This window comes from Taeniopygia guttata, chromosome 30 (assembly GCF_048771995.1).
Source record: "Taeniopygia guttata chromosome 30, bTaeGut7.mat, whole genome shotgun sequence".
NCBI lineage: Eukaryota > Metazoa > Chordata > Aves > Passeriformes > Estrildidae > Taeniopygia > Taeniopygia guttata.
Genome location: NC_133055.1, coordinates 6,096,200 through 6,124,033, shown reverse-complemented (window position 1 = coordinate 6,124,033; position 27,834 = coordinate 6,096,200). Strand labels below are relative to the sequence as shown.

The window sequence follows — 27,834 nt, the reverse complement described above, 5'->3', positions numbered from 1 at the left end:
TGAGGACAACTGGAGTGACTGGGAACATGATGGGAGCAACTGGGATACACTGGGAGAGACTGAAACCACAGTGGGGGTAAATGGGAGCAACTGAAACCACAGTGGATGATAATGGGAGCAGCTGTACCCATGCTGGATTCATACTGGGATCCTACTGGAACTGGCTGGCATCATACTGGGAATGACTGGAAGTGTGCTGGCTGTGACTGGAACCATGCTGGAGGTGACTGGGAGAAACTGGGCCCACCCTGGGAGTGACAGGGAGTCATTCTGGGCAGGGCTGGAATCATACTGGGAGTGACTGGAACCATACTGGGGGGGACTGGGTGCAGCTGGGATCATCCTGGGAGCCACTGGGATTCCAGCAGGTGTGAATGGATCCTGGCTGGGGGTCACTGGGAGCTACTGGGCCCATGTTGGGAGGAAAATCTGGACACATTGGAAGCAACTGGGACCAACTGGAAGGTACTGGAACCGTGCTGAGGGGACTGAGACCACAAATGGGGAAACTGGGTTCATACTGGGAGCGACTGGGACCACACTTTGGGCAACTGCCAGAAACTGGGATCATGCTGGAGGCAACTGGGAGTAACTGGGAAAGACTGGGATCATTCTGAGGTCATCAAAACCTTACTGGACCAACTAGAATATACTGGGAGTGTCTGTGACCATACTGGGGGGACTGGAACCACACTGGAAACAGCTGGGACCATGCTGGGGACAGCTGGGAGTGAGTGGGACCATGCTGAGTGGGATTGGGACTATTCTAGGGACACCTGGGATCATACTGGGAGGAACTGGGAACAACTGCAACTATTCTGGCAGCAACTGGGATCATACTGGGATCACAGTGGGAGCAGCCAGGTCCATGCTGGGTGAGACTGGGAGGAGCCAGGTCCATGGAGGGTGACTGGAATCATACTGGGATTGACTGGGAGTGGCTGTGAACAACTGGAATAATGCTGAAAGTAACTGGGAGGAAGTGGGAGGGACTGGGAGCATGCTGGGAGTGACTGGGATATACTGGGAGAGACTGGGAGTCATAGGGATCATACTGGTGGTTACTGGGGTCATGTTGGCATTGACAGGGAGCAGCTGGGATCACACTGGGGGGCACTGGCATCATACTGGGAGTGACTGGGATCATACTGGGATTACAGTGGGTGCCAAGGGACCCTGACTGGGGGGTACTGGGAGCTGCCAGGCCCATGCTGGGAGCCAAATGCACACACACTGAGAGCAACTGGGAATGACAGGAGTCATGCAGGTGACAACTGGGATGTACTGGCAGGGACTGGGATAAAACTGGGGGCAGCTGAACCATGCTGAGGTAACTGGGAGTGCCTGGCAAAGACTCTGGGAATGTTCCAGGCAACTGGGATGTACTGGGAGTACCTAAGAACATGCAGGTGGTGACTGGGACCACACTGGGAGCCACTGGGAATGTGCTGGGGGCAACTGGGACCATGCTGGGGGCAAGTGTGAGTGACTGGGGCCCTGCTGGGGCAGACTGGGATCATTCTGGGCTCATATTGGGATCATACTGGGAGTGACTGGGACTATACTAGGAGCAACTGGGAGACGTGGGAACACACGGGAGAAAAGTGGGAGCAACTGGGATTTGCTGGGGGCAAATAGCGTCATAATGGGGAATGACTGAGAGTGACTGGGCTCATACTGGGAGAAACAGGGATCCTGCAGGGAGAGAGGAAGTGACCAGGGTGATACTGGGACTGACTGGGCTCATCCTGGGAGTGCCCAGGAAACTGGAAGCACACAGGGGTAGGAACTGGGCACCTGCTGGGAGCAGCCCCTGGCGGCCCCGGTACCCCCGAACCCCTTTCCCGGCCATGCCGCCCCTCCAGCCCCAGCACCCCCCATTGCCGGGTGCCGGCACTGCCAGGGGTCCCCCCTCTCCGGGTCCCCGCTGGGGCTCCTGGGGCTCTCCTCTCTCTTCGCTCCCGCCCAGGGAAGCCGCGGCTCTCCCGGGGCTCCCCAAATCCGGGGTCCCCCCGCCGCTCCCGCCGCTCCCGCGCGGTCCCCACGCGGCCCCGGCAGAGGTCGGAGGGCCCGGCCGGGAAGCCCAACCCGCACCGCGGGGGGACCCGCATCCCCCCGGCCCCGCCGGGGCTCTGCCGCCACCCGCACCGGGACCCCCCAAAAACACCTCCCGGGGACCCCCGATGTCCCCCCGAGGGCAGCTGCGGCTCGGCCTTGGAGCCCCGCCAGCTCCAAACATCCCCCCAGAAACCCCAAACCCAGGGAGCCCCGGGATATTTGGGGCCAGCTCCCCCTGCCCGGGCACCTGCGGGATGGGGGCGACGCTCCCGGGGTGCTGCGAGTTCAGGCGGAGCCGGAGCCCCGCGGTTCATCCTCCCCGCTCCTCCTGCTGCTCCCGCTGCCGCTCCGCCTCTTCCTCCCTCCTCCTCCTCCTCCCCGCAGCCGCGGGAGGGGCGGGGATGGAGCCGGGACAGGTCGGAACGCAGAGAGGGGTGGGGGGATGCCAGGAGTGACTGGGCTGTACTGGGATCATACTGGGAGCAGCTCCTGGGTGACTGATCCTACTGGGATCATACTGGGATCATACTGGGAGTGAGGAGGAGCAGCGCGGTGGCTCCAGCGCTGGGGCTGGGGGCGCTCCTGGCGGGCGAGGGGGGAGTGGGACCCCGGCACCGGGACCCTGAATCGCCATTGCCGGCACCGGGAACCCCCCTGCTCCCCTTATCCTGCACAGGGACCCCCCTGAATCCCCCATTTCCGGACATCAGGGCCCTCTGCTCCCCTTTTCCCTGCTCCCAGCCTCTAGATTTCCCGTGTGCCTGATCCTGGAACGCCTTGGAACGCCTTGGACCCCCATTCCTGCCTTTCCCAGCCCCCAGCCCCACCTTTGTGCAAAGCCAGAGACCCTCTGAACTCCCCCTTCCCGAACACCCCGGGTGTCCCCACCCTGGTACCCCTTTTTGGGAAACCCTGGACTCCCTTTTCCTGGGCTCAAGGACCCCTAGAACTCCCTTCTACCTCTCCATCCCTGCCCCCCCATTTCCGTGACCCTGAGACCCCCCTGCGCCCCCATTCCTGAGAACCAAGACACCCTTTTACCCCTTTGCCCGGCACTGAGACCCCCCCCTTATCCGGCACCAACTCAACATGTTCCCATCCCACACCTCTCCCAGCCCCCAGCCCCACCCTTTTCCCTACCTGGGACCCCTGGGCCCCCATTCCTGCCTTTCCCAGCTCCCAGCTCCTCCTTTCCTCACACTCAGGAGCCCTGGCACCCCCTTTCCTGGGTACAGGATTCTCTGGACACCCCATCCCAGCTCTCCCAGTCCCTGCACCCCCTTTCCTTGGCTCTCAGCCCCTGAACCTCCTTCCCAGCTCTGCCAACTCTTCATGTCCCCCCTTTCCTTGGCCTGTGGACCCCCTGGAACCCCAAACTCTCACTTTCAGCCCCCTCAGCTCCCCCAAATCTCCATGTCCCCCCAGTTCTCCACTCCCTGCAGTTCCTGGAAGTGTTGCTTTCAGACCCTGGCCCAGGGGTCCCCCAGTCCTTGATTGTGGGGGACGTGGATGGGACCCTCTGCGAGCGCTGCGGCAGGGAGCGGGGCCGGATGGAGGCACAGACACCGGGGATGGGGGCGGGAGCTGAGCTGGGATATTGGGATACCCAGAGCTGGGACATTGAGATAGCCAGAGCTGGGATATTGGGATAACCAGAACTGGGACATTGGGATAGCCAGACCCTGCTCAAGGACAGGAACCGGCCCGTGGCTGACAGTGACCTGGAGACGGGGCCGGTACAACCAGAGCAGGGGCAGTGGGGGGAGCCGGGGCTGGGCTGGGATCTGTGGGAATGGAGGACTCTGAGGGGCTGGGATGGGATCTCTGGGGATGGGGGGGATCTGTGGGGCTGGGATGGGAATCCAGGGAGCTCCAAGGGGCTCCCTGGGGCTGGGACACGACTCCATGGGTCCATTCTCTCCTCGTTCCCAGGTCTCCACACAGTGCAGGGGGTTTCCAGCTGTGACCTCCTGACCAATGGAGCATCCATGGATCCCACCAGTACGGCTACGAGGGCTGGGATTTCATCTCTTTCCTGCTGGGATCTGGGAGCTTTGCAGTGTCCAGTGGTGCCGTCTGGATATCCCAGAGGTGCTGGGAATCCAGAGGGGTCATGGTGGAGCAGATGAAGCATTACCTGGGACACACCTGTGTGGAAAGGCCCCCAAATACATCAGATATGGTCGGGAGGCTCTGGAGCACAAAGGTGGGTGTAGGAGGGGAAGGGCAATTCCTATGGGAATGGGGGACTCAGGAATGGGGGACTTGGGAATGCAGGAATTGCCATGGAATTTCCATGGCCAGATCTCACTCTCATCCCAGTCAGGTGAGAATTCCATGGATGGACCCCCCCTAACCCACTGCCATGGGAATTCCATGGGGAAATGATTGGAATTGATAACCAATCCAATGAGAGCAGTGCAATGAGAAGTAATCCCTGCTGGGATTCCATGGGACATCGATCCCAATCCTTTGCCCAGGCTGGCTCTGCTGTGCCCGTGGCAGCGCCAGGGGAGTGCCCTGTCCCTGCCCTGAGCCCAGCAGGAGCCTTTCCTTGGGTGTTCCGTGCCCTGCCCGGGGCAGGAGGGCACTGCCGGAGTGGCTTTGGTGGCCCCGGGCACCCGGCTGGGCTGCAGCCACTGCAGGGGCTCCTGGGGAATGTTCCAGAGCAGAGCTGAAAGCAAACAGCAGTTTCTGGAGGGGATTCTGCCCCTGGGCCTGTGCTGGGAGCCCAAGGGCAACAGCCCAAAGTGCTGGGGCTCAGTGTCCCTTGGCCAGGCCGTGTTCCCTGGCTGTGCCCTGTCCCTGTCCCTGTGCCCTGTCCCTCGGCTGTGCCCTGTCCCTGTCCCCTGTCCCTCAGCTGTGCCCTGTCCCTCAGCTCTGTGATGCCAGGTGTGGCAGCAGAACCCGGGGCAGCCCTGGGGGAGAACAACCCTGAGCCCCAGCTGGGCCAGGTCCCCCAGCTCCCCCCAGGCCATTCTCAGCATGGGCCCTGTGGCTCCCAGTCACCCCCAGTATGGTCCCAGTCACTTCCAGTTACACTCAGTGTGATCCCAGTATCATCCTGGTCACTCCCTGTGTGATCCCAGTATGATCCCAGCATGTTCCCAGGTGTTCCCATTCACCCCTATAATAGTTTCAGGCACTCCCAGTATGGTTCCAGTCCTTCCCAGTATGATCCCAGTATGAACCCAGTCACTCTCATTACAGTACCATTTGCCCCCAGTAAGGTCCCAGTCACTCCAAGTCACCCAGTATGATTCCAGTCACTCCCAGTATGATTCCAGTCACTCCCAGATAGTCCCAGTATTATTCCAGTAACTTCCTTTATGGTTCCTCTGTGATCCCAGTCACTCCAGGTTAATGCAGCCTGGGGTCCCAGGGGTCCATCTGACCCCCGGGCTGCCGCTGCCGTGGGTGTCCGGATAGCGCTGCGCTGTCAGGCTCAGCCTGTCTGGGTCCCTCGGCTCAGCTCCCAGCCACAGGCAACTTAGTGAGCACCTCTGGAGTGATTTCAGCTCTGTGAGTTCAGCTCTCAGTGATTTCGCTCTGTGCTGGTTTAATGTTTTTGCTGGGGTTACCCAAACACTGTGGCAGGCTGTGGGCTAATCCAGCCGAAGGCACACGGTACGGTGAGGAGCATCCAGGCAGCAGTGAGGACAGCACCAACAGAGACAATTTTCATCTTTGGACAAGGCTGGGGCTTTTAATAGGGAATATTCAGGCAAAACTTGTCTGATTTTCAGGAGGTCTTGTGTTCAACTCAGAGGAGTTCTTGTCACTGTTTGTGGGAGTAGTGTTTGCAGTGCCTAGGTATGGTTTTATGTTTTTCCTGGGTACCATCTTGGACCAGATGGTAGTAGAACACACACATACCCTCTACCCCAAGTAATCAGCTGGAAAGGCCCAGAATTTTGATGTGTTTCTGGGTCCTTCACTAGCACTGATGGTTTCTCAGTGAGCTTTGCCTGGGTGGTGTTTGCAAAGTGGCAAAGTATTGGCGGGTCAGGCTCCGATGTTGTGGTTCTGGTGCCCACAAGTGAGGAATGGCAGCCCCAGGATCAGAGCCAGTCAGAAAGCCAAGCAAGTGAGAGCAGAGGGAGGGCACCCTTCCAGTCTCTCTTGGGCATGGCCACAAAACAGCCCCTGCTGCTTCTTCCTCCGCCTGTGTTTGGGCTGTGCTGGTGGCAGAGGCAGCCAGGCTGTGCTCTGCCTTCCAGAGCCTGTTGGGAGCGGGCATGAAAAGCGCTGTGTGCACAGCAGAGAGGCCTGGAAGGTGCTGGCAAGAGCGTCCTGCGGGAGCAGGGCTCTGGGCTCTGCCTGGGAACAGCCTGGTCTTGGTGCCGTGGGCGCAGGCAGGAGTTGAGGCAGGTGAAGAGGCACTGAGCAGCTTGTGTTTGTAGAGGGCTGGGGCTGCACGTCTGAGCCTCCACCTGGAAAGGCACTTGGGGGAATAAAAGCTAGAGCTGGAGTGCCTGTCCTGAGAGGACATGAAGTCCTTCAGCCTTTCCAGCGTTTCTTAAGGGTGTGTTGGTGTTGAGCAGAAAAGCTGCACATTTGGGGAAATGCCTTTGGAGGACAGGGGCTTGCTTCTCAAGGAAAGTTCTTCCCAGGGAGCTCCCAGTGAGGCAGGTGCAAGTGTCCCCCTTTGGCTCTCTGTGCTCCTTTCAGTCCTTGAGGCCCGCTGCACTTGGCAGAGGGGCAGGGGAAGGGAGAAGGCTGTGAAGAGCAGGTTTGGCATCCACCTGGACCTGCAGAGACCAACCCAAGCACCTGCAGCAGCGTGTGTTACCCCTGCTTTGGACAGAGGGGTGAGCAGAACCATCTCTGTCCATCTGTGAGCCCCAAAGCTCTCTGTGGGAGCTGTGAATTAAAAGGCCTTTACACACTCACTTTTCACATCTTCCCTGTCTGCTGTGTTTCAGCTCCTGGCAAGTTGCATTTGCCTCCTGCTTGCTGGGAGCTGCTGTGGCCCAGGGCCAGCACAGAGCTGGGCTGGGTGGGCCAGGCAGTGTGGTGGAGAGTCTTGGCTGATCTTGGTGTGTGCCTGGCCTCAGAAAAGGCTTGGAAGGTTTGACTCCCAAATGTCCTGCTCACTGGCTCTCCCTGTGCATCTTGGAGAGCACAAGGGAGGCATTTCTGGCAGCTGGGCATCAGCAGGCCTTCAAATGGGGGCGTGTTGTGGAGCGAGCCCAGCTGAGATACCCTGAGAGGAGCCCCAGGCTCCTTGCTCCTCTCTGCTGGCCCGTGAGCGTCTGTCTGCTCTCGGGATGGCCCTGGCTGTGTCACGGGTGCTGCGTGGGCACGAGACAGCCGCTCCTGTCCCGCTGGGTCCCAGCAGGGCCTGGCAGCCGTCCTGCATCCACGTCAGGATGCTGGCCAAGAGAGGCCCTGGAAGCTGAGGCAGCTGATTTGAAGCTTTTGCAGGTGCCAACAGGTCAAGGCCAACAGTGTTCCCTCAGGATACAGCATTCCTGAGGGGTTTCCCCAGAGCTGCCTGATGCCACCCACTCCTTGTGGCACCAGTTGCTTTCCTGTGGAAGGTTCTGCCTTCCCCAAGAGCACAGAGGGAGCTGGAGAAAACCTGGCCAGGCTGCTCTCCATCCTTTACCAGCAGCCCTGGGTGAGCAGAGTAGTCCCAGCTGAGCGCAGATGTGCACAGGAAGGCTCAGAGGGAAGGATGATCCAGGATCCATAGGCCTGGCAGCCTGAGCTTGCTCCAGGGAAGGCCTTGGGGCAGATCCTCCTGAGTGCCATCCCACAGCACGTGCAGGGATCCAGGGGGTCTTCTGGAGGGTGGGAAAGCTCTGCAGAGGGGTGGGGACAGCTGGGGGTTCTGGTGGTGTGTCGGGGGCTTGTGTGGGAGTTTAGGGGTCTTCGTGTTGGTGGGGTGTTGGGGAAGGAGTTGTCTGGGAGGTGAGAGGTCTAGGCTGGAGTTTGAGTCAGCTTGAAGGCAGCATCTGTGATTTGGCACAGCTTTGGTTACAGAGCACTCAGCTCTGTATATCTGTCAATATCTTTGACTTTTCCTCTTCATGGTCCTGATTTTCCTGCAGGGAACAAGGGGGGCGAGCTGTACTTTACTGGCCACTTAGATATCTCTACCAGAGGGAGAATTAGCCCCTTTTCCTTCTACTCAGAGCTTTTATTCCTTAAGAGAATTAGGGTATTATCATCCCTTCATAGAAAACCATTTGCAAACCAAAGAATGGCCCTTAGTTTTTCTCTTTTTTTTGTGTAGTGTTATGTTCTGTAAAGTGACCCTCAGTGGATGAGGTTAAGGCAAATTAGTTGCTGCTTTGAGTTGGGAAGCAAAATTCCAAATCTTCAGCTCCTCAGGCCATCCCAATTAATTTGGGAAGTTTGCACCATTTTGGAACTACTTGAGTTGAGCAATGGGAGTAAATCTTTCCTGAACTGAGGATTCTTACTTGCCAGATTCTTCTGTTCCTTTGATGTTAAGGTGATTTTGTGCTGAAGGTAATAGTGTCAAAGAGAAAATAATTTTAGCGTGGGGTAAGAGCTTCTGACAGAGACCAAGTATTGCCAGCAGTTGCTCCAGGTGCTCCTGCCAACAGCCCCTGCAGGCAGGAGCACAGCCCCCAGTGCACGGGGGTTTGGCTCCCTCTGGCACAGAAGCCCCCAGGGGCACAGGTCTCTGGGGCAGGAGACGGGCACCAGCCCTGCCGGGGCTCGGGGGTGGCAGGTCTGCTTGGGCAGGGACTCTGCCCTCACCTGCTGATGTCAGCGCTCCCCAGGCCCCAGGGCTCAGAGCAGCATTCCTGCCCTGGCCCACAGTTCCTTGTCTGTGCCACACCCGCGGGTTTAGGATGGCCACGGGCCAGGACGTGTCCCGAGGAGGCCGTGGCAGCTTCCATGGAAGGTCCCGTGCCCTTCCCGCCGCGGCTGTGTCGGCAGCCCTGGGGGCTCCTTCTGCTGCCCTGAGCCCGCAGAGCAGGGCAGCGTTTGCTGATGGTCTGAGCCGTTCCTAAAGATCCTGTTGGGCTGTCTGACACACTTGGGGTGAGGGATTCCTTCCAACCTGGGCCACTTTGGGTGGACAGGGGGTGGCCCATGGGCAGGTGGCAGTGTGTGCAAGGGCCCTTTGTGACACGGTGCAGCATGGTCACCGTGGAATGGAACGGGACAGGGTATCCAAGGGCCCTTTGTGACATGGTGCAGCATGGTCACCGTGGAATGGAACGGGACAGGGTATCCAAGGGCCCTTTGTGACACGGTGCAGCATGGTCACCGTGGAATGGAACGGGACAGGGTATCCAAGGGCCCTTTGTGACATGGTGCAGCATGGTCATTGTGGCATGGAATGGTGCAGGGTGTCCAAGGGCCCTTTGTGACACATGGTGACACAGGAGCTGTTGGTGACAAGAGCACGCCACAGTGCTCGGTGCACGCGACAGGACAGGACAGGACAGAGCAGTGCTGTGAGGAGCCCCCGCACAGTGCACTCCTTTGTGTCTGACCCAGAGCTTTTCCGAGGTGTTATTCCTGCAGCTGACCTCGAGGCCAAACCACAGGACTTGCTGACCCGTGGCTTCCCGAGGCTTCTCTTCTGCAGGTGCCCTCGAGGGCAGAGCGTGGGACTTGGTGCCCCGGAGGCATCTCCCATCCCTGCTGCCGGTGCCCTCGAGGCCAGACCACCATCCTTGACAGGAGTCTCCTGTCCTTGTGGCAGGAGCCCTCGAGACCAGAGCGCAGGACTTGCTGTCCTGAGCCTTCCTGAGGCTTCTCTCTTGAAGGTGCCTTCCAGGCACGAAAGCAGGACTTGCTGACTCAGAGTTTTCTGAGGCATCTCTCCTGCAAGTAGCCACAAATCCAGTCACTGACATGGAGCAGAGACCCCCAAGAGTGCCCAAGCTGGCCTGGGTGGAGGAAGAGGAAGAGGAAGAAGGCCCTGGAGCTGTCCCTGCACACGAGACTGTGACACGGCAACAGAGTGCGAGGCACAGCTCTGGGTGCTCCCCGTGAACCTCAGCTCTGGGACCACTGTCTGCCCCAAGCTTCAGGGGCTGCAGGGGGAGCCCGGCTGGGCTCTGCCCTGGGGCCATCCTGCAGGGACAGCTGCACACTGTAGTAGTAGGGGCAGGCGAACGGAAGATCTTGGGATGTGATGGAAAGAAAGACCCTTCCCCCTTCTCCCTGCTTCATGTTTTCTATTAACCCCAAAGCATGTAACCACACCTAACCCAGTAGTTTTCCACTCCCGACTAACCCTAGACACCCTACCAACCCCCCTCTGACGTAGCAAAGTCCCCCAAGACTACTTAAACCCATGAGATAAGATAATAAAGGCTTTCGACCATCCACCAAATTGGTGCCAGCGTATTTGTCGTTAGCCCGAGTGGCCCGGAAAGGCCGGGCTGCCGTGCTGTCTTCTTAGAACCAGGTCGCTGTTGTCTTTCATAAAGGCAACAAATCTGGTGCTGAAACCCGGGAAGAGAAATTCACTCAGGTAACGGGAAACACCTGGACAAGGGCAGCGGCCGGAGCGGTCAGACGGTATCTTGGCGCAGGGAGATGTCCCAGGACCCGCGAGCGTCATGGACAGCATTGCCAGGGTCGTAAGTGCGATTTATAAGCAGTGGGGTATCGAGTGTAAGCTCAAAGACTTTTATCTTGCCATAGCAAGGCTGCTTGAGCTTGGGGCAACTGAAAGCCCAGTGGATGCTATGCATCCGGGAATATGGGAAAAAAGCACAGCCACGCTGGCCAAGGACACGAAATCTGCAGGCAGTGGCAAGAGCCTTAAAGCGTGGGGCAAAGTAGAGAAAGCCCCGCGCAGAGCAATAGAAGAGCAGGACACGCGGAGTGCGGCGCGTATGTGTTTATTAGTTAGACCCAGGCTCGGGGTGGGGGCGGAAGCGCAGACCGTCCCTGAGGACGATCCGCCCGGGAACGGAGACCCGGGGGAGCCTGGCGCATCACCTCCCTCCTCAGATCAGAGCCCAACCCTCGTCGTGGAAGCCCCCCGAAAAACTGTGGCTTCCCCGTCCGTCCCGCCGCTGCCGGTCCGCGGCCCGTTGCCGGAGGTACAGCAGCACGCAGAGTGCTTCTGGCAGGAGCTGGCAGGGGAAGACAGAGTCGCGGAGGCCGCGGCTCAGGAGGAGATCCTGGCTGCGCTGCCACCTCACCCCTTTGAAAATGGCGCTGGCCGCCAAGGAGAGGGGCGGGGCGCGGGTGGTCTCGGCACGAAAACCCGGGAGCCGCACGGTTTCAGGGGCACGCGTGCGCGGGAGAAAGAGGAGGAGGGCGGCAGAGAGCACAGAGCCAATCGGCAGCTGCGCCTGACGCCGCTACCATTTAAGGGAGAGACCTTCCCCTGCAGGAGGCAGGGCAAGCCGGGGGGGCGGGAGCGGCGCTACCCCCGCGGGGAGGAGCGAGCTTGGAGCCGGACAAAAAGGCACCGAGCCCCGGAAGTGCGCTGGCATTTGACTTCTGACTCGGAGCCCGGCAGCAGCTCCGCTGGCTCAGGAGAGCTGCCGGAAGCCGGCTGGGACTCTGAGACGGAGGAAACTGAGCCAATGCGATTTAAGACAAAACCGAGTAAAGCTCTAAGCCGCACCGAAAAGCGGTCACAATACGAACCAACCCAGTTTACCAGCTGGGGAAAAATATATGGTTGGGACTGCGGGAGAAAAGGGCATCTCATTAAAGAATGCAGGTCCCGGCCCCAGGGAAACGGGACAGGGAGGGGGCGTGCGGCCCGCACGCAGCCTCCTCCCACCGCAAATACAAAGCGGCTCATCTATGCCAACCCCCAGTTGGGCGGGGAGCCCTCATACCTCATACCCCCGCCAGCAACACAATTGCAGAGTCCCGCAACACAGCCCGCGGTACCTTCGTACCCACTACCACCGCAGACAGTGCCTGTGCTGCAGGATCAGCAGGGGACGCCCCAGAACGGGACCCCTGGGTGGCCTTGGCCATTAAAATAGGGAAGGAGCCCCCGAGGGTGTGGGGGACATGCCGCCTCTATGGCAGTCAAGACCCCCACGTAATAGGGCTTCAGCTTTGGGCAGGCACAGGAGCAGACTTCCCGATGTTTCCCCAAGCACTGTGGCCCCGACACTGGCAATGCAAAGAAGTCCCTCTAGTGAACGGAGTGAGAGGGCCGTCCCGAGCTTGGAAAAGCACCTAATTTGTAGCTATAACGCTTCATATAAAAAAGAGGACAGAATCAGGTAGTGTCCACTCAGGTCAATCAAACCTGACCTCCAGAATGAAATGAATGGAAAACTGAGTTTTTGTTTGCAGGACACGCTCGTGGACCGTTCCCGTGATGCATACACCCCTGCTCCAGAGGGAGATAACGGACCACCAAACCGCCAGACAAAACCCGAGAGTCCCACACCGGTGAGACCCAGACATGCACAGTGTCTCTGTGCGATTTTGCTGTTGGGGCTTGTGGCCGGGGGACAAGCCGACCCAGGCCACTACCCTCACCAGCCATCTAGGTGGGTCATGCAACATCTTTCGAGTGACAAGGTGTTCAAAGAGGTCACCACAGCGAACACCCCATCCTTCGTATTCCACATAGCCGACCTGTTTCCAGGACAACCACAACTACGGCCCGCAAACCCACACATCATACTCATGTACATATCTTACTGGTGCCCAGCGTCCAACCCAGGGAAAAGGTACTGCGACTACCCGGGGTGGGGACATTGTGGATATTGGGGCTGCGAAACCATTGTTACAGATGCCAGACCATGGGGAGACGGGTGGCAACCGCAGGAGCCCGACAAATTCTTACAGTTCACCTGGGCACCCTTTGGCTGCGGAGACCACAATGCACAGCCTAGATATCGGGGATGCGTAAGTTATAACATGACCGTCCTACAGCCAGACCACCCTAGTTGGGCCACAGGTAGGACGTGGACAGTGGTCCTCAGAGGACCGAGAAGGTGGGTGAATGTGCGAATTATCAGGCTCCAGCCACCAGCATCTCAACCAGTAGGACCCAACAAAGTTATCAAGAACGTGCTGAGAGGGAAAAACACAACCCACCCCAAAACCTTGCCCCCAAAAGTCACTGAGACCCCGACCGGCCTTGCAGATACCCTCTAGATAGGCCGCATGGCTGAGTCAGACCCAAACCCAATCTTTCGTATGCTAGAAGCTACCTTTCTAACCCTAAACGAAACCAAACCGAACCTGACTAACTCCTGTTGGCTTTGCTATGATGTTAAACCCCCTTTCTACGAAGGCATTGCTTTAGACACCCCCTTCAGTTACTCCACAGCCAGCGCCCCCCACCAGTGCAGATGGGACACTCCCCGCAGAGGAATCACCCTGAGTCAAATCACAGGACAGGGCAGATGTTTTGGAAATGCAACCTTGGCAAAGCAGAAAGGCAACTTCTGCACTAAAGTTGTCAAGCCCAACAGAAAAACCAATAAGTGGGTGGTCCCATCCGCATCTGGGATGTGGGTTTGCCAGAGATCCAGAGTGACTCCTTGTGTGTTCCTTGCCAAATTTAATGACTCTATCGACTTCTGTGTCCAAGTTCTGATTGTTCCTAGGGTCCTGTACCACTCAGACGAAGAGATATACCACCTTCTCGAGGAACCTGACAGACTCCACAAAAGAGAAATTATCACAGATATAACCATCGCAATGCTGCTCGGCCTGGGAGCAGCTGGCACAGCCACGGGTGTCTCAGCCATCGCAACCCAACAGCACGGACTCTCTCAGCTGCAAATGACCATCGACGAGGACCTGCAGAGGATCGAGAAATCCATCTCCTATCTAGAGAAATCAGTCTCTTCGCTTTCAGAAGTAGTTTTACAAAATAGGCGAGGACTGGACCTCTTGTTCATGCAGCAAGGAGGACTGTGTGCAGCCTTGAAAGAAGAGTGCTGCTTTTATGCAGATCATACGGGAGTCGTTAAAGACTCCATGGCAGAGCTCCGAGATAGACTGGCTCAGAGAAAGAGAGACAGGGAAACCCAACAGAGCTGGTTTGAATCCTGGTTCAATCAATCACCTTGGCTCACCACTTTAATTTCCGCCTTGGTAGGTCCACTGGCAATACTGCTTTTAGCTATTACCATAGGACCATGCCTGCTGAACAAACTAGTCTCATTTGTTAGGCCCGTCTAGAAAGGGCGAACATTTTGTTCATAGGCCACCAACAAATGCTGTAAACCAAAAACTGCAAACACAGTCAGTCGCAAAAGCCTTCAAGACTTGCCTTGAAAAAATTACTCAGCTTTACCAAACCACCCTTTCCTTACCAAGTTACAAGTTTGTACCTCACTCCAGTGCCTATATCTACAACTACCTCATTTTATATATGATAAGGGGAGAGGAGATGTAGTAGTAAGGACAGGCGAACGGAAGATCTTGGGATGTGACGGAAAGAGAGACCCTTCCCCCTTTCTCCCTGCTTCACGTTATCTATTAACCCCAGAGCATGTAACCACACCTAACCCAGTAGTTTTCCACTCCCGACTAACCCTAGAGACCCTACCAACCCCCCCCGACGTAGCAAAGTCCCCCAAGACTATTTAAACCCATGAGATAAGATAATAAAGGCTTTTCGACCGTCCACCAAATTGGTGTCTGCGTGTGTCGTTAGCCCGAACGGCCCAGACAGGCCGGGCCGCCGTGCTGTCTTCTTGGAAGCAGGTCGCCGTTGTCTTTCATAAAGGCAACAGGACTGGGAGAGGGTTTAGGCATACTGGGGAGGTGCGGGGAGACTGGAAGGGGATTGTGGGATTCTGAAAGGGATGGAAGACACTTTGGTGGGTCCTGGGGAGGTGAGGAAGGGATCATGGCAAGTTTCAGGGGGTCCTGGGTGGACTGGGAGCAATCAGGAGGGTGCTTGGAGAGGCTTGGGGTGTCAGTGAGAGGTTTTGGGGGGTCCTGATGCCTGCAGGCCTCCCAGAGATGCCGCTGGACGCCACTGGCAGCAAGATGCAGACGGGGATCAGGGACTACGAGTTGGGCTTTGTCTTCCTGGTGCTGGGGCTCGGCTTCTACCTGTGCAAGTGGGTCAAGGGGGGTCCCGGGGGTCATGTCCCCTCTCCCCAAGACTGTGGGTGCTCCACCTGGGGCCCCCAGCCCGGTGTCACCCCTGTTTCTCTGCCCACAGAGCTCCTGAGCCGCCGGCGGCCGCAGAGCTTCCCTGTGGCCTCGGGCCCAGCTGGGATCCCCCGCTCCATCCCCACGCTGATTTTGGGGGGGTCCTGTGTACCCCCAGCCCTGCTGTCACTCTGCCCCTGCCCGCCTGCTCCCAGTGTTCCCAGTAACGCTTCCCTGTTAAACCCAGCTCAGTTTGTGGGGGGCACTGGGGAGGGACTTGGGGGGACCCCACGGCGGGGCCGGCACTGGGCAGGGAGGGCGGGGTCCGGGTGGGGAACACTGCCTGCTGCGGGTCTGCCCGGCAACTGGTGAGTCATCAGCGCCGCTCTCTCTGATTGGCTGACTCTTGTCCACCGCATTCTCTCATTGGCTGAGGAGAGGCCCGGGAGTGCAGAGAAGGAACGGGAGAGATCCCGCCCCGAGCAGCAGCACGGGGACAACAGACCCAGCCCGGGCACAGGGAGGGAATTTATTACCAACCAAACCACGGCAGCACGAGGAGAAGGGAAAGAAATCCCTCCAACACCTTCCCCCCACCCAACGGGGATCACCCACAACAGGGATATCCACCAGGGAGAGACGGGGACATCCGAGATTAGACCAAAGCCAATTTTATTGTGTGTACCAGGTTTTTATACAGGGATTTACTTGTAGGGTCCTTATTTAGGGCTCTGTTTTTGGTAACAATTTCCCATTGGTTACACATTCCTCATGACATGGCATCACCTGGTAACATTATTTTATCACAAAGTCTCACACCACGTTGCTCAGTCACTCCTTGCCCAGGGAGACTTAAACTGTGTCTGTGTCTCCCACAGTTTCTGCTCAGTAAGGCCTCAGATATCGGGCCCCTTTATCAGCTCCATTGCTTTACTCTCTGTTTTATTCCTCATACGGGGGCACCAGGGCTCTGCCCAACGGGGGTCACTGGGGATCATCCAGCCCGGATCCTCCCATGGGGGATGGAGCTGGAGCAGCGCACCAAGATCTTCCCTCACTCTCTTCCCTCACTCCAAGCTCTTCCCTCACTCTCTTCCCTCACTCCAAGCTCTTCCCTCACTCTCTTCCCTCACTCCAAGCTCTTCCCTCACTCGGGGCACTCACAGGGCTTCCCTTACTGGTGCCTCCGTTGGTGCTGGGTCAAGTTTGAGCTCTTTGAGAAGCTCTTCCCACACTTCCCACACTCGTAGGGCCTCTCCCCTGTGTGGATGCGCTGATGTGTTCTCAGGGCTGCGCTCCACCCAAAGCTCTTCCCACATTCCAAGCACTCATAGGGCCGTTCCCCAGTGTGGATCACCTGGTGCTCGATCAGGTGAGACATGAATTTGAAACCCTTCCCACACTTCCCACACTCGTAGGGCCTCTCCCCAGTGTGGATGCGCCGGTGCACGGTGAGGTTGGAGTTGCGGTTGAAGCCCTTCCCGCAGTCGGGGCAGCGGAAGGGCCTCTCCTCTGTGTGAATCCGCTCATGTACGATGAGATCGGAGCTGGTGTGAAACCTCTTCCCACACTTCCCACATTCATAGGGCCTCTCTCCAGTGTGGATCCTCTGGTGCACGATCAGATGGGATCTCCAGATGAAACTCTTCCCACATTCCAAGCACTTGTGGGGCTTCTCCCTGCCATGAGGCTTCCCCACCAGCTCCGAGCTCCGGCTGGATCTCCGCCCGCCTTCCTGGCTCAGGGGGGCTCTTTCCTCCCCGCAGCTCCCTGGGCTGGGTTTGCAGCTCCTCCTCCTGCAGCATCTCCGGGGCTTTTCCTCCTCCTCCATCCAGACACGCCCAGGGAATGAAAAATCCTGGTTTGGGGAAAAAAACAAGAGGAGAGCACCTTGGACTGGAGGTTCCTCCTTGCCCCAGTTCATCTCAGGAAGTCATTGGGAATCTTGTGTCTGTAAGAACCTCCAAAACCCCAAGATTTAGCCCAAAAATCCCACGAACTTCAAGACACTGTTCAAAAACTCCCCAAACATCACAAGTCAGCAAAAACCTCCTCCAAAACATAAAGATTCAGCTGCCACATAAAACCTAAGAATTAAAATTTAGCCCAAGCAAGCTCAGAAACACCAAGATTCACCCTGGGAAAATCCTGGATCCCCCTCCACAGTCACCTGCTGCATGTGGGGGGAGAAATGCTCCTGGGGCTGGGGGGAGACAGCTTATACAAGGAGGAGTGGAACCTTCTGCTGCTTCCTCTTTCTGCTCCTCCTCCTCCTCCTGTGTCTCTCCTCTTCCTCACACTCCTCTTCCTCCTGCTATTCCTCATTCTCCTGCACAATCCCACCCTCTCCTGACACCTGCATCGTTTGACCATTCTGTTCCTCAAGCCTGCTTCTCCTTCCCTTCTCCTCCTGCCCTCAGGCCCAGCACCCACTGCCGGCTCCCTCTTCCCCCCAGACCCACAGCATCCCAGCCGAGGGGCAGGGATGGAGCTGGGGCAGGTCGGGCTGGGGCAGCGCTGGGCTCTCGGCCGCTCCCGCCCGCACTCGGTCCCCACTGCAGCCGCTCCCGCCAGGACAGCGCGGGGGGGCCCGGCCTTGGCGCTGCCCCACTCCCACCTCCCCAAATTCCCCTCGGGGGGCGATGGGGCCGAGGGGGGGGCGCAGGTGGGGTCCAGGTGGGGAACGCGGGGAGCTGCGAGTCTGCCTGGCAACTGGTGAGTCATCAGCGCCGCGGGCTCTGATTGGCTGAGCTCTGCCTGAGGGCTGCGCCTGCAGCAAAGAGGGGACACCCTGCTCCAGGGGGGATGTCCCACAAACGGGGGACCCCCATGAAAGGAACAAGAGCAAAGTGTCTTTACAAACAGATGCTCTGAATCTGCTCGGAGATAGGGTCAAGCAACTTTCATGTAAGTAAGTGACAGGAGAAGCCTTGGTTTCAGAAAATGTTATTAATTGATGACACAGACTGCTGCTCAGCCAAGGCCCTGCTCAGTTCATGAACTTCCAGAAGAACAACAAAGACTTAACAGAGCCATGAATATCATTTGCTGTATAAAAGCAGGGAGCATATTAAGGGAGTATGTAGTAGGTGGATTGGGAAGTCTGCAGCTCTCAAGTGCTTCAGCCAATGGGGAAAGCAGAGGGAGATGTGGCCAGGAGAATTAGGATGAAATGGAGGCTGTGTCCTCCAGTAATTGGAAAGATCCCATGGGGAATGTCCCATGGCCTCTCCCATTTTTAGAAATGAAATTAATTTCACAGGACTCCTCTGTCAGCTTTGTGGACAGAATCCTCTGGTGATGTCAATTTTCCCGCACACCCTGGGGCAGGGAGTGCAGCTGAAGGTGCCTCACCCACTTTGGGTGATCGGCTCCCTTGGCTGGCGGCGGCACCGGGGATTGATTGGGGGCCCGGGAGTGACCAGGAGACAGACGAGTGACACATCAGGGGGGTCTGTGAAGAGTCAGCAGGGAGAGAGCACTGAAAATCTCATCAGTGAGTGCCCTGGGATCTTCGGGGAGTGAACATGGCAGGGCACCCATGGAGGGGAGAAAAGGGAAAGCCAGGGAGGGGTCCTGGCCAAAGGGAGGATGATCCCAAAATGTCTCTGAAGGGTCCCTTGGGAGAATGCTGAGGTAGTTTGCACATTCCCCCAGAGCTAATTAAGGACATGGACACCCAGGGGGGCAATAAGGGAAGGGGAGAAGGGATTTGGACAACAGGGGATGGATGGTGTTGGTGTGCTGGGAAGGGATCAGGTGAAGGGGAGTGTGCAGCAATATGGTTCAGGCAAGAAGCAGCAGGAGGAATGTGTGTGGTAAGAAAAAGGATGATGGCAAAGAGGAGGAACAGAAAGATACTCAGGACTGGGATGTTTTTCAGCAGGGTCTTATCCTGACAAATTGCCAGCTGATACTTTGAATTCCCAGTTTCCAGGAGAGGAAAAGCAGGAGGTCAGGATGTCAGGGGTTTCTCTGTGGTGGGCAGCGGCAGCAGCGGGCGCAGAGGTGCGGGACCGGGAGCAGGGCTGGGGGCCTGTGGGGAGCTGCGGGGCCGGGCCGGGGCTGTGGGGCAGCCGGGGCTCAGCGCCGGGCGCTGCCTGAGCCCACCAGCCCCGGGCAGGGCCGGCAGTGGCCCCCGGCCCCCAGGAGGCTGCGGGACGCCCCGGCCGCTGCCCGGCCCCGGGGAGCTGCCGGCCCTGCCCGCCGGGGGGGCCGCCTTTGGACACTGCGGCAGGACAGGCACCGGCTCTGCCACACGGGCTGTGCAGGGGACCCTGAGCACAAGGAGCAAAACACAGCAACATCTGGGAAATGCAGAGTGCACATGGAAGGATCAGGATTTTCTGTGAAGGATTTGGTTTGGGTCCCTGCAGAAAGGAAAGATTTTGCAGAAAGCTCAGCAGCTTTCAGAGGATGAGCACCCACAGGCAGTGACCGGGGCTGCAGGAGTGGCAGAAGAAGGCCCTGCAGCACTTGGGCACAAAGGCACAGCAGCTGAAGGCAAGGAGGGATGAGCAAAAGGCCAAGCTGAAGGCAAAGGCCATGGCAGAGTTCCCACAGCCCCTGAGGGATCAACCCCAGGGCCCAAGGGGGCCCCAGCACCCAGGGGACGGCCTCGGCCACAAGCACCTGGCAGAGGCAACCCTGGAGAACATCCAGGCTGGGTCTGCATCCAGAGGAGGCCTCTCCTGATGGACACAGGGGCCTCTCCATCCACTCTGAATCTTGCACCTAAGGGGGGAACATTGTAAAGGAATGTTTTCATTATTAAGGGAATAAATGGGAAAGCTGAGCTGGTGTCATTTCTTCAATTAGGAGCTGTGGGAGGTTAATTTGAACTAAACTAATTTTTTTCTCTTCCTACTGTGATTGTAATTACTAGGAAGGAATTTGACGGTGGCATTATAATATTGTAAAAGGTGATACAGAGGCTATTGCTGCTGTACCTTTGTGTCAAATGTCTGGACTTTTTAACCCCACACAGCCTCCATCCTGTAGTATGGACAGGAGAAAGAGAGAAAAACCTGAGAAAATGAACAACCAAAAATAATGATGCATCAGCTGTGGCTCTTCCAGACTCAGAAAAAAAATTGGAATTGTAGGGGAATGTTCAAAAGGGCCATGCCAAAGGAATTCCTGGGCCAACAAGTTTCACCCAGTGGCCAGAGCGGCCTCATTGCCTGCAGAATTGTGCAGCCACAGCTTCAACGAGAACCGAGGCCCAAAACCTGATGACAACAGGATCTCCAACTGTTCCAGTCTGCCATCAAGTTCAAGCTTTGATAACCAAAAGAGCCTCGCAATGGATGAGCAGTGCTCGGTTATTACAGTGTGAAACTTGTTCAGTGGCACAGGAGGATTCAGAACTGAGGACAGGGGAAGTGTTTAACCCAGCCTCCTGTTTGAACAGCCCCCGGAGGGGCTGGGAAGAAACCCAGCACTGCATTCAAGTGACACAGCTCCAGACCCAGCCTGGGGGAGATTCAGGAGACATTGCCTGGCCTGAGGCAGAAAATGTCTTTGTGGATGGCTCTTCAAGGGCAGCAGAAGGGAAAAGAGTTCCAAGACATGCTGTTATTGTGGAAAGGGAATCAGACAAAGCCCAGGTTACCCCCCATGGTCAGCTCAACCGGCACAGCTGTGTGTGCTTGTAAGAGCCGGGCACTGACATGCCCTGAGCAGGAAGGCTTCAATATCTTCTGGTGACACCATCTCACCTAACAGGGGGGCAAAGGCAATTCTGATTGCTCAGCAACCACTGAAAGAAATAATTCATATAAGAGGGATTGTGGAAGTCATAGTTTCAGACAGCAGAGCTCATTTTACAGGAAAGATCCTCCAGGGGGTTATGGCAGCTTTAGGAATACAATGGGACCTCCAGAACCCCTGGCACACCCAGAGCTCAGGCTGGGTGCAAAGAATGAAAGGGGAAAGAAAGAAACACCTTTGGAAGCTGGGGATAGAAACAAAGATGCCATGGGTACAGCTTTTGCCATTGGCTTGGGCAAGAAGACGAGCCAGACCCAGGGCAGATATTCAATTATTTCCCCTTGGAATTGATCTCGGGAATTCCTTACCCTGGGAATTCTCCACCTAGTGCAGGGTGGAGATAAGGGATGCACATTTGAAGCAGTCTGTGGCCAGAATCCTGTCTCTGGTGCAATCTCTCCCCCAGGAAGCTGGGCTGGCACAGAGCCTGCCTTGGCACTTTGCTGTTGCCAACATCCCAGCAGGACATCGGCTCCTGCCTAAGGAGTGCAGAGCAGCACCACTGGTGGCCAAGTGGCGTGGCCCGTGCCAAGTGGCCCCGAGGCCAGAAACAGCCGCCAGCACAGCTGAGCACGGGGGGACCCCTCAGCCTCGGCTCCAGGTCTCTGCAGCCCCGGAGATTTGCACTTCCCGCCTGCAGCAGGAGGATGGGAGGCCCCCACTGAGCTGCACTGAAGGCAGCGCAGCAGCAGCCAGGGCTCCACAGCGGGGCAAGGCCCTGGGGCTGCCCACACATCCTCTGCTGAAATCCTCGGCCTGGCCACCCTCCTTTGGCAGCTCCAGCCACCGGGGACAGCCCTTGCTGCCACTGCTGCAGCTTCAGCGCTCTCTGGGCCTGCCCTGCCACAGCTGCTGGGCAAGAGCACGGCACAATTCCACTCTGGCTCTCACTTACACTCACACACTGCCCTGCCTGCCATGGCATTGATGGAAAATACACCAGCTCATAGACTTTAACATTGTTAACCTTTCATTTCTCTACTCAGGCTTGCTTTGCCTTGGCTCTGGGGAAAGAAATGTTAAAGGTTTTGTTAAGGGATGTTGCACCACTCAATGGAGATGAGTTTAACATCTCAACGCACTGGGAATGGCCCAAAAGATACCCACAAAGATAACGCCCAGCAGCAAAACATCAACCCCAGCAGCAAACAGCAACCAACACCTACCCCAGACACTGCCAGGGCTGCAGACACCTGGTCTGCAAAAGGCTGAGAAGGAAATCCAGCACTTCCCACATCATTAACAGCAGAAGGAAAGAAATCCATGTCCAATAGGAACCCAAATACTAAAAACTGCACAACTTGAAACTACAGAACATTAAACCTATGCATTTAGATCCCTTCAGACTGTATCAAGATTGGGAAAAATCGAGTAAAACCCACGTGTCATGGAACGATTTTTGCTGCACACCCGGGCTCTGTGGGGATGGAATGATTTCTGTTGCACATCCTGGCCAGAATCAAGAAATGCCTTTACTCTAACACTAAACATATTGGTGGAGTTTTTCTTTTTCCTGCAGCTTCAGTGCAAAGTATATAGCATGAGAATATTTTTAAAAATAATCCTACCTCTATATCGCTGGTTAGGTTTGGTCAGGGATGTGAGAATGGGTTTTTACTCTGAGAAGAACGAGAAAAAAATTAATGGCCTTGGAACTTTTTTGTGTGTTTTTGTTTCGCTTTTAGCGATGCCAAAATTTTGGTCAGGGTTTTTTGACATTCACCTTTGGGCTGCATTTTGCAAAACTAGAAGAGATTTAAAGTTGCCCTTTTAACTCATAAACATTAAACAGAGAATTTGAAGGGGAAAAAAAAAGCAGCAGGTTTTAGGGGGGCACATTTGAGGCTGCTGAAGGCTGCTCTGGAAGAGAAGCTGCATTCCAGGCACTGGAGGAGGAACTTTAGAAATGCAAATTAACTCTGCCGGGGCAGAGTGGGGACAATGTACCTGGCTCTTCTTGCCTGGGGCAGGAATTGGCTGATTCCCTCTGCCCCTCACCCCAAGCTCTGCCTGCTTGCACAGATGGAATCTGCACAGCTGAAGGCAGAGCCCATGGTGAGGATCTGACTCTGAAACAGAAATGGCTGAGGCTGCAAAGGGAAACAGCAAATGGAGAATGTTGTGAAAACTTCACTAAAATAAGGGGGGGGGGAATCCCTCTGCCCACTCCAACATCTGCTGCCACTGTCTGTGCTGTACAGGGTGTATCAGAGCACTGGGGCTTTTGCTAGAACAAGTCCAGGGAAATTAGTTGGAATTCAAGTATTTGATGATGTAATTAGAAAAATGTGGTATATTGATGCAGCCCCAGCTTGAGGGAGCACCCAAAAATGGGGAAAAGATGAAGGGCCACCAGAACAAATCCTACAACACCATGGACCAGCCCCTGGGAACCCAAACCAATTCATATCAGGAAGCAGAGAACCCATTTATCATTTCAATGGCATCATTAGATTAAAAGCTGTCCTCAAAAGAAGAAGCACCCAGACAGCTCCAGCTCCTGACCTTCCTGCTGACCAATCCACTGAAAGAGGAACACAACATTTCACCAGGGGATGGGATCAGATTATCTGTGAGCAGAAAAAACAGGAGTTTGTGGAAAACTAAATGGCTCAAACTGCTGTTGGCAAAGAGAGGACAAAGGAAAAGTGCTGAGAAAGATAACAAAGGAAAAAGGAGAGCAGTTTATGTATTGGTCCAAACACGGAAAGGATGGGAATGGGACACGCTTTTGTGGCTCCCCGGCAGACCAGGAGTTAAACAAATGCTGCTTCTCCTCTTCTGTGCTGCAGCAACTCATCTTTTCACCATGCTCCACACCTTGGCAGTGCAGCTCATCCAGCAGCTGAGCCAGGGGATGCAGGTGGCAGCCAGGCCTCCTGATCCACAAACGGCTACAAAAAGACAGGGAATGAGGGCACCGAGAATAATCCCAAAACCAAAGAGGACCCGGGAAGAACAAAACAGATTTGAGGAGTGAATCTGCCTGGAGATAGGGCCAGGCACTTGTAGATAAGGAATTAACGAGGGAAACCATCAGTTCCAATAAATTTCACAAATTGAGCCACACAATTTCTCAAAGTCCCGCCAAATTCCCGAACTTCCAGGAGAACAAAGGCTTAACAGAGCCATGAATATCGGCTGTTATACAAAAGGAGGGTGCATATTAACGAGGACAGGCAGCAGGCGCATCGGGAAGTCTGAACCTTCCAAGGACCTCAGCCGGTGGGCAAAGGCAGAGGGAGATGCGGCCGGGAAAATGAGGATAAAAAGGAGGCTGCGGACTACAACCATGGCAGAGAGCGCACGGCAAATGCCCCGCGGCCTCTCCCCCTGCTCGGCAATAAAGTCACTTTTACAGGACTCCTCGCTCTCCTCCGGCCACAGAAACCTCCGGCGACGGGAATTTCCCCGCACGCTCCCGGCCGCGGGGCAGCCCCCTCGGTCCTACCCACAGCAGCCGGGCCGAGCCAGCGCTGCTCCGGCAGCGGCTCCTGCCCAGGCCCCGGCGGGAAGGAGACCGCGGGCAGCCGCTCCCGCCGCGCCCTCAGCCCGGGGCCGGCACGGCCCGGACACGGCACCACCGACCCGCCGCAGCCCCCTGCCGCCCCCTCCGCCCGCAGCCAGCCCCGAGCCCCCGCAGAACCCAGCGCGGCTCCCACCTGCGCCGGGGCCGCCTCCGAGCTCCGCCGACGCCGCCTCACCGCGCTCCGGCCGCTGCCGCCGCTCCCGGGCCCGCACAGACGCTCCTGGCGCCAATGGCGCCGCTGCCCGCCCACGGCCGCCCTCAGCCCGCCGCCGGGGCCGTGCTGCGCCCCGCTCCCACCAATCAGCGCGCCGCAACCGCGACTGACGGCACCAGCGGCCAATGGCAGCGAGCTCGGGGCGGGCTCTGCGCACGGCCCCGACTCGCCCCGCGCTCTCAGGGCCCCCCGCGCTGCGTGAGGGCAAAGCCGGAGATGAGCAACAGCCCCGGGACGGGCCCGGGCCCGAGGCGGGATTGAGCTGCCCACACAAACAAACTTCTCCGCACCTCCCGCCACGGCTTTACCGGCCCTGCGCCTTCCGTGCCTCGGGCTCTGCGGGAAGCCCGGGAGCCTCACTTCTCCTGCCCCTCATCAGTGCATCGGTGCTTCGCTTTCATTTCCCCCAAAAAGGGAAACCTGCCCAAAGCCCTGTGGGCGAGCGGGGGAGGGGAGAGATTTCTGGCAGAAAACTCCAAAGACTCAGAGCAGGATAAGGAGAAGTCAGTGCAGAGCCTTAAATGCAGCTTTCCCCACGCCTCCCTGCTCCCAGCTGCACCTCCTCCCCCGGCAGGGCAGGAGACAGGGAATGGGGCCATGCTCAGCTCATCCCCCGCGGCTTCTCCCTCTGCTCAGGGACAGGAGTCGTTCCCTGCTGCACCCTGCGCTCTCTCCCAGCCGAGACTTCTCCAGGAACTTCTCCGAGCCGAGTCCATCCCCTGGGCCACAGCCCCCTCCAAGTGCTGCAGCGTGGGTCACTGTGCCACGGGCTCGGTCCTGCCAGGCCAGGCTGCTCCAGCGGGGCCCCTCTGCCCGCGGGGTCACAGCCTCCTCTCAGGCATCCCCGAGCTCCAGCCTGGCTCCTCCAGGGGCTGCAGGGGGATCTCTGCATCCCCACGGACCTGCAGGGGGATCTCTGCATCCCCATGGACCTTCAGGGGGATCTCTGCATCCCATGGACCTGCAGGGGGATCTCTGCATCCCCACGGAGCTGCAGGGGGATCTCTGCATCCCCACGGAGCTGCAGGGGGAATCCCTGCAGCCCCATTTTAATATATGTTATGGAATAATTCGTGCTTATGTAAAATATACATCAAGTCAGTTGTACTTGTACAAAAAGATTCTTAAAGTTTTAAAAGACCAGAAGCAGCAGCCGTGGCTGCAGAAACCACAGATGACAGGGAAAGAAAGACCTAATTTACAAATGAAAAAACGTTGCTCGGTGCAGAGATGGGCTCTTTCCGGGGGCAATCCAGGAGGCACCCAATGTGAAAAACGCATAATATATGGCTCTTTGCAGATAGTTACTGTATGTATTATGTTCGTTTGATTCGTAGTGCTGTATTAACATTTTAATAGCATGGTAAATGTAGTTTTGTAGTTAAAATGAAGCTTTAGTAGTTAAAATAGAAACTCCTTAAGTGTTTTGTATTTTATTTTAAGGAATGAGAGACTCGCTTTGACGTAACCATCACAGAACGCCTAAATCTTCCAGAGAAGAGGAATTTATGGCTTTCTTGTCAGAAGAAGCTAATTTCTTCAGGCCTTGCCATGGGGATTAAAGGAAACAGTTGGCATATAATAGACAAGAGTTTCTTGTTTTAAATAGAATGTATGCATAACCATGAAGGATATATGAATATGCAATAGTGTAGTTTTAAGGGTGATTCCTTTGTTCACAAGGTATGCTTGTTGTGGCTTAAGTGCCCGAGAGCTCCGGGCTGGAGCGGAGGGGCTGCGGGAGGAGGAGGAGGGACAGGAGGAGCGGCGGGAGCAGGAGCGGGAGAATCCCGCCGCTCGCACCGCCCGCACGCCGGGGCTGCAGCACCCCCTGCCCCGCCAGCATCGCCCCAGCCCCGAGCCGCAGGGCAGGGGGAGGCCGAGCTCGCCCCGGCTCTATCGAGGGGTCTCCGGGAGGATTTTTCTGGAGAGCGCTCGGAGCCGGCAGATGCCGAGCCCCGGATCCCTCCGGGCTCCCCAAGAGGAGCTTTTTCGGGGGGAGAGGAGCTGTGATCGCCCCTCGGAGGGTCCCGGGGGACCACGCGGGGCTGGCCCGGTGCTGACAGGGCGGGACATTGGTTTTGGGGATCCCCGTGAGAGCCGGGGCTGCGGAACGTGGGACCCCCGGGGCGGCAGAGGGGAAGGGGCGATACCGGAGCTGGGGGACCCCCGGCAGCCGGAGATGAGGCGGGGACGGGACCCCTGAGCCTGGCAGGGCCTGTTCTGGGGTGACCTCACGATGCTCGTACCCCCATTGGTCCGTTTGGCCCCGAAATGTGTTTTGCACCTTCAGGGCTGGTTCTGAGAGCGAAGAGGGGGAGGAAGAAGCGCGCAGTTTGTTTTCAGGAGCTGCACTCACCCCTCCACATTCCGGTTCCTGGGCTGCTGAGATGCCTTAAGGAGCTGGGATAGAGGCCAGACGGAGCCAAGAGGAATAAAGTGGATATTTATTGAAGTGCCTTCAAAGGCCACACCCCGGCAGTACCGGAGCCAGGGTCGGGGCTCTGCCCGGATGGCTCTGAGATGGAAGCAAAAGAGGGCTTGGCCATGAGTTCTCACATTTTTATAAGTGTTAGTCCATTTGCATACAGGATTTAACGGCCCAATTAATAGCTTCAAATTATGAACTTTCATCCTCCTTGCTTGCTTGCCCTATGCTTTTCCTGTAGTTTGTGCTTTGGGCCTGAAGTTTGAAGAGATTGTCCTTGACTCTCCAGCTAGAACAGGATTGTTTTGTCTTCACCACCCTGTGAAAAGATCCCAGGAACACTTAATCTAAAGCTAGAAGCTGCACACTGAAACAGAACAGAAAAACTTAAACCTGAGGTATCAGTTGTCTGCCAACAGACAGCGGGACAGAGCTCTCCTTTGCTTTTAGTTAGTTTTTAGCTCGCTGAGGCAGAGAAGTTCCCTGGGCTGTGGTTTTTCTTTTTCTTTGGAGCTGTTTAAACCTGCTCTGGACTGAACACCAGAAGAGCACCAGCAGCTCACACCTGTGGCCCACCGGGCTGGGCCTGGGCCATGGAGGGACTGATCAGAGACTGAGTGAGCTGAGCTACAGCCCACGGAGGGACTTTCTGAGTTTGTCATCTCTTTTGGAGCAACAACAGGTTTTATTGTTTAATATTGTTCATGTTTTGTGCTGGTGAATGCTTTGCCTGTTAAATAAACAGGTTTTTTTCTACTTTTCTCCAAGGAAATCTTTTCCTGAACTTGC

General features: G+C 56.7%; 2 protein-coding genes across 2 annotated transcripts in view; one reads left to right on the top strand and one right to left on the bottom strand.

Moving 5' to 3' along the window:
- Positions 1-27,834, top strand: part of LOC100226816 (uncharacterized) — a 1,189,242-nt gene that overhangs the window by 50,901 nt on the left and 1,110,507 nt on the right. The window lies entirely within an intron of this gene.
- LOC121469068 (uncharacterized) overlaps positions 15,867-27,834 on the bottom strand; it is a 662,903-nt gene continuing 650,935 nt past the window's right edge. Inside the window, exon 15 of the mRNA XM_072919760.1 lies at positions 15,867-16,709. Within this exon, the coding sequence (XP_072775861.1) occupies positions 16,277-16,709 (433 nt within the window). The 3' untranslated portion in view covers positions 15,867-16,276. The remainder of the gene's footprint in view (positions 16,710-27,834) is intronic.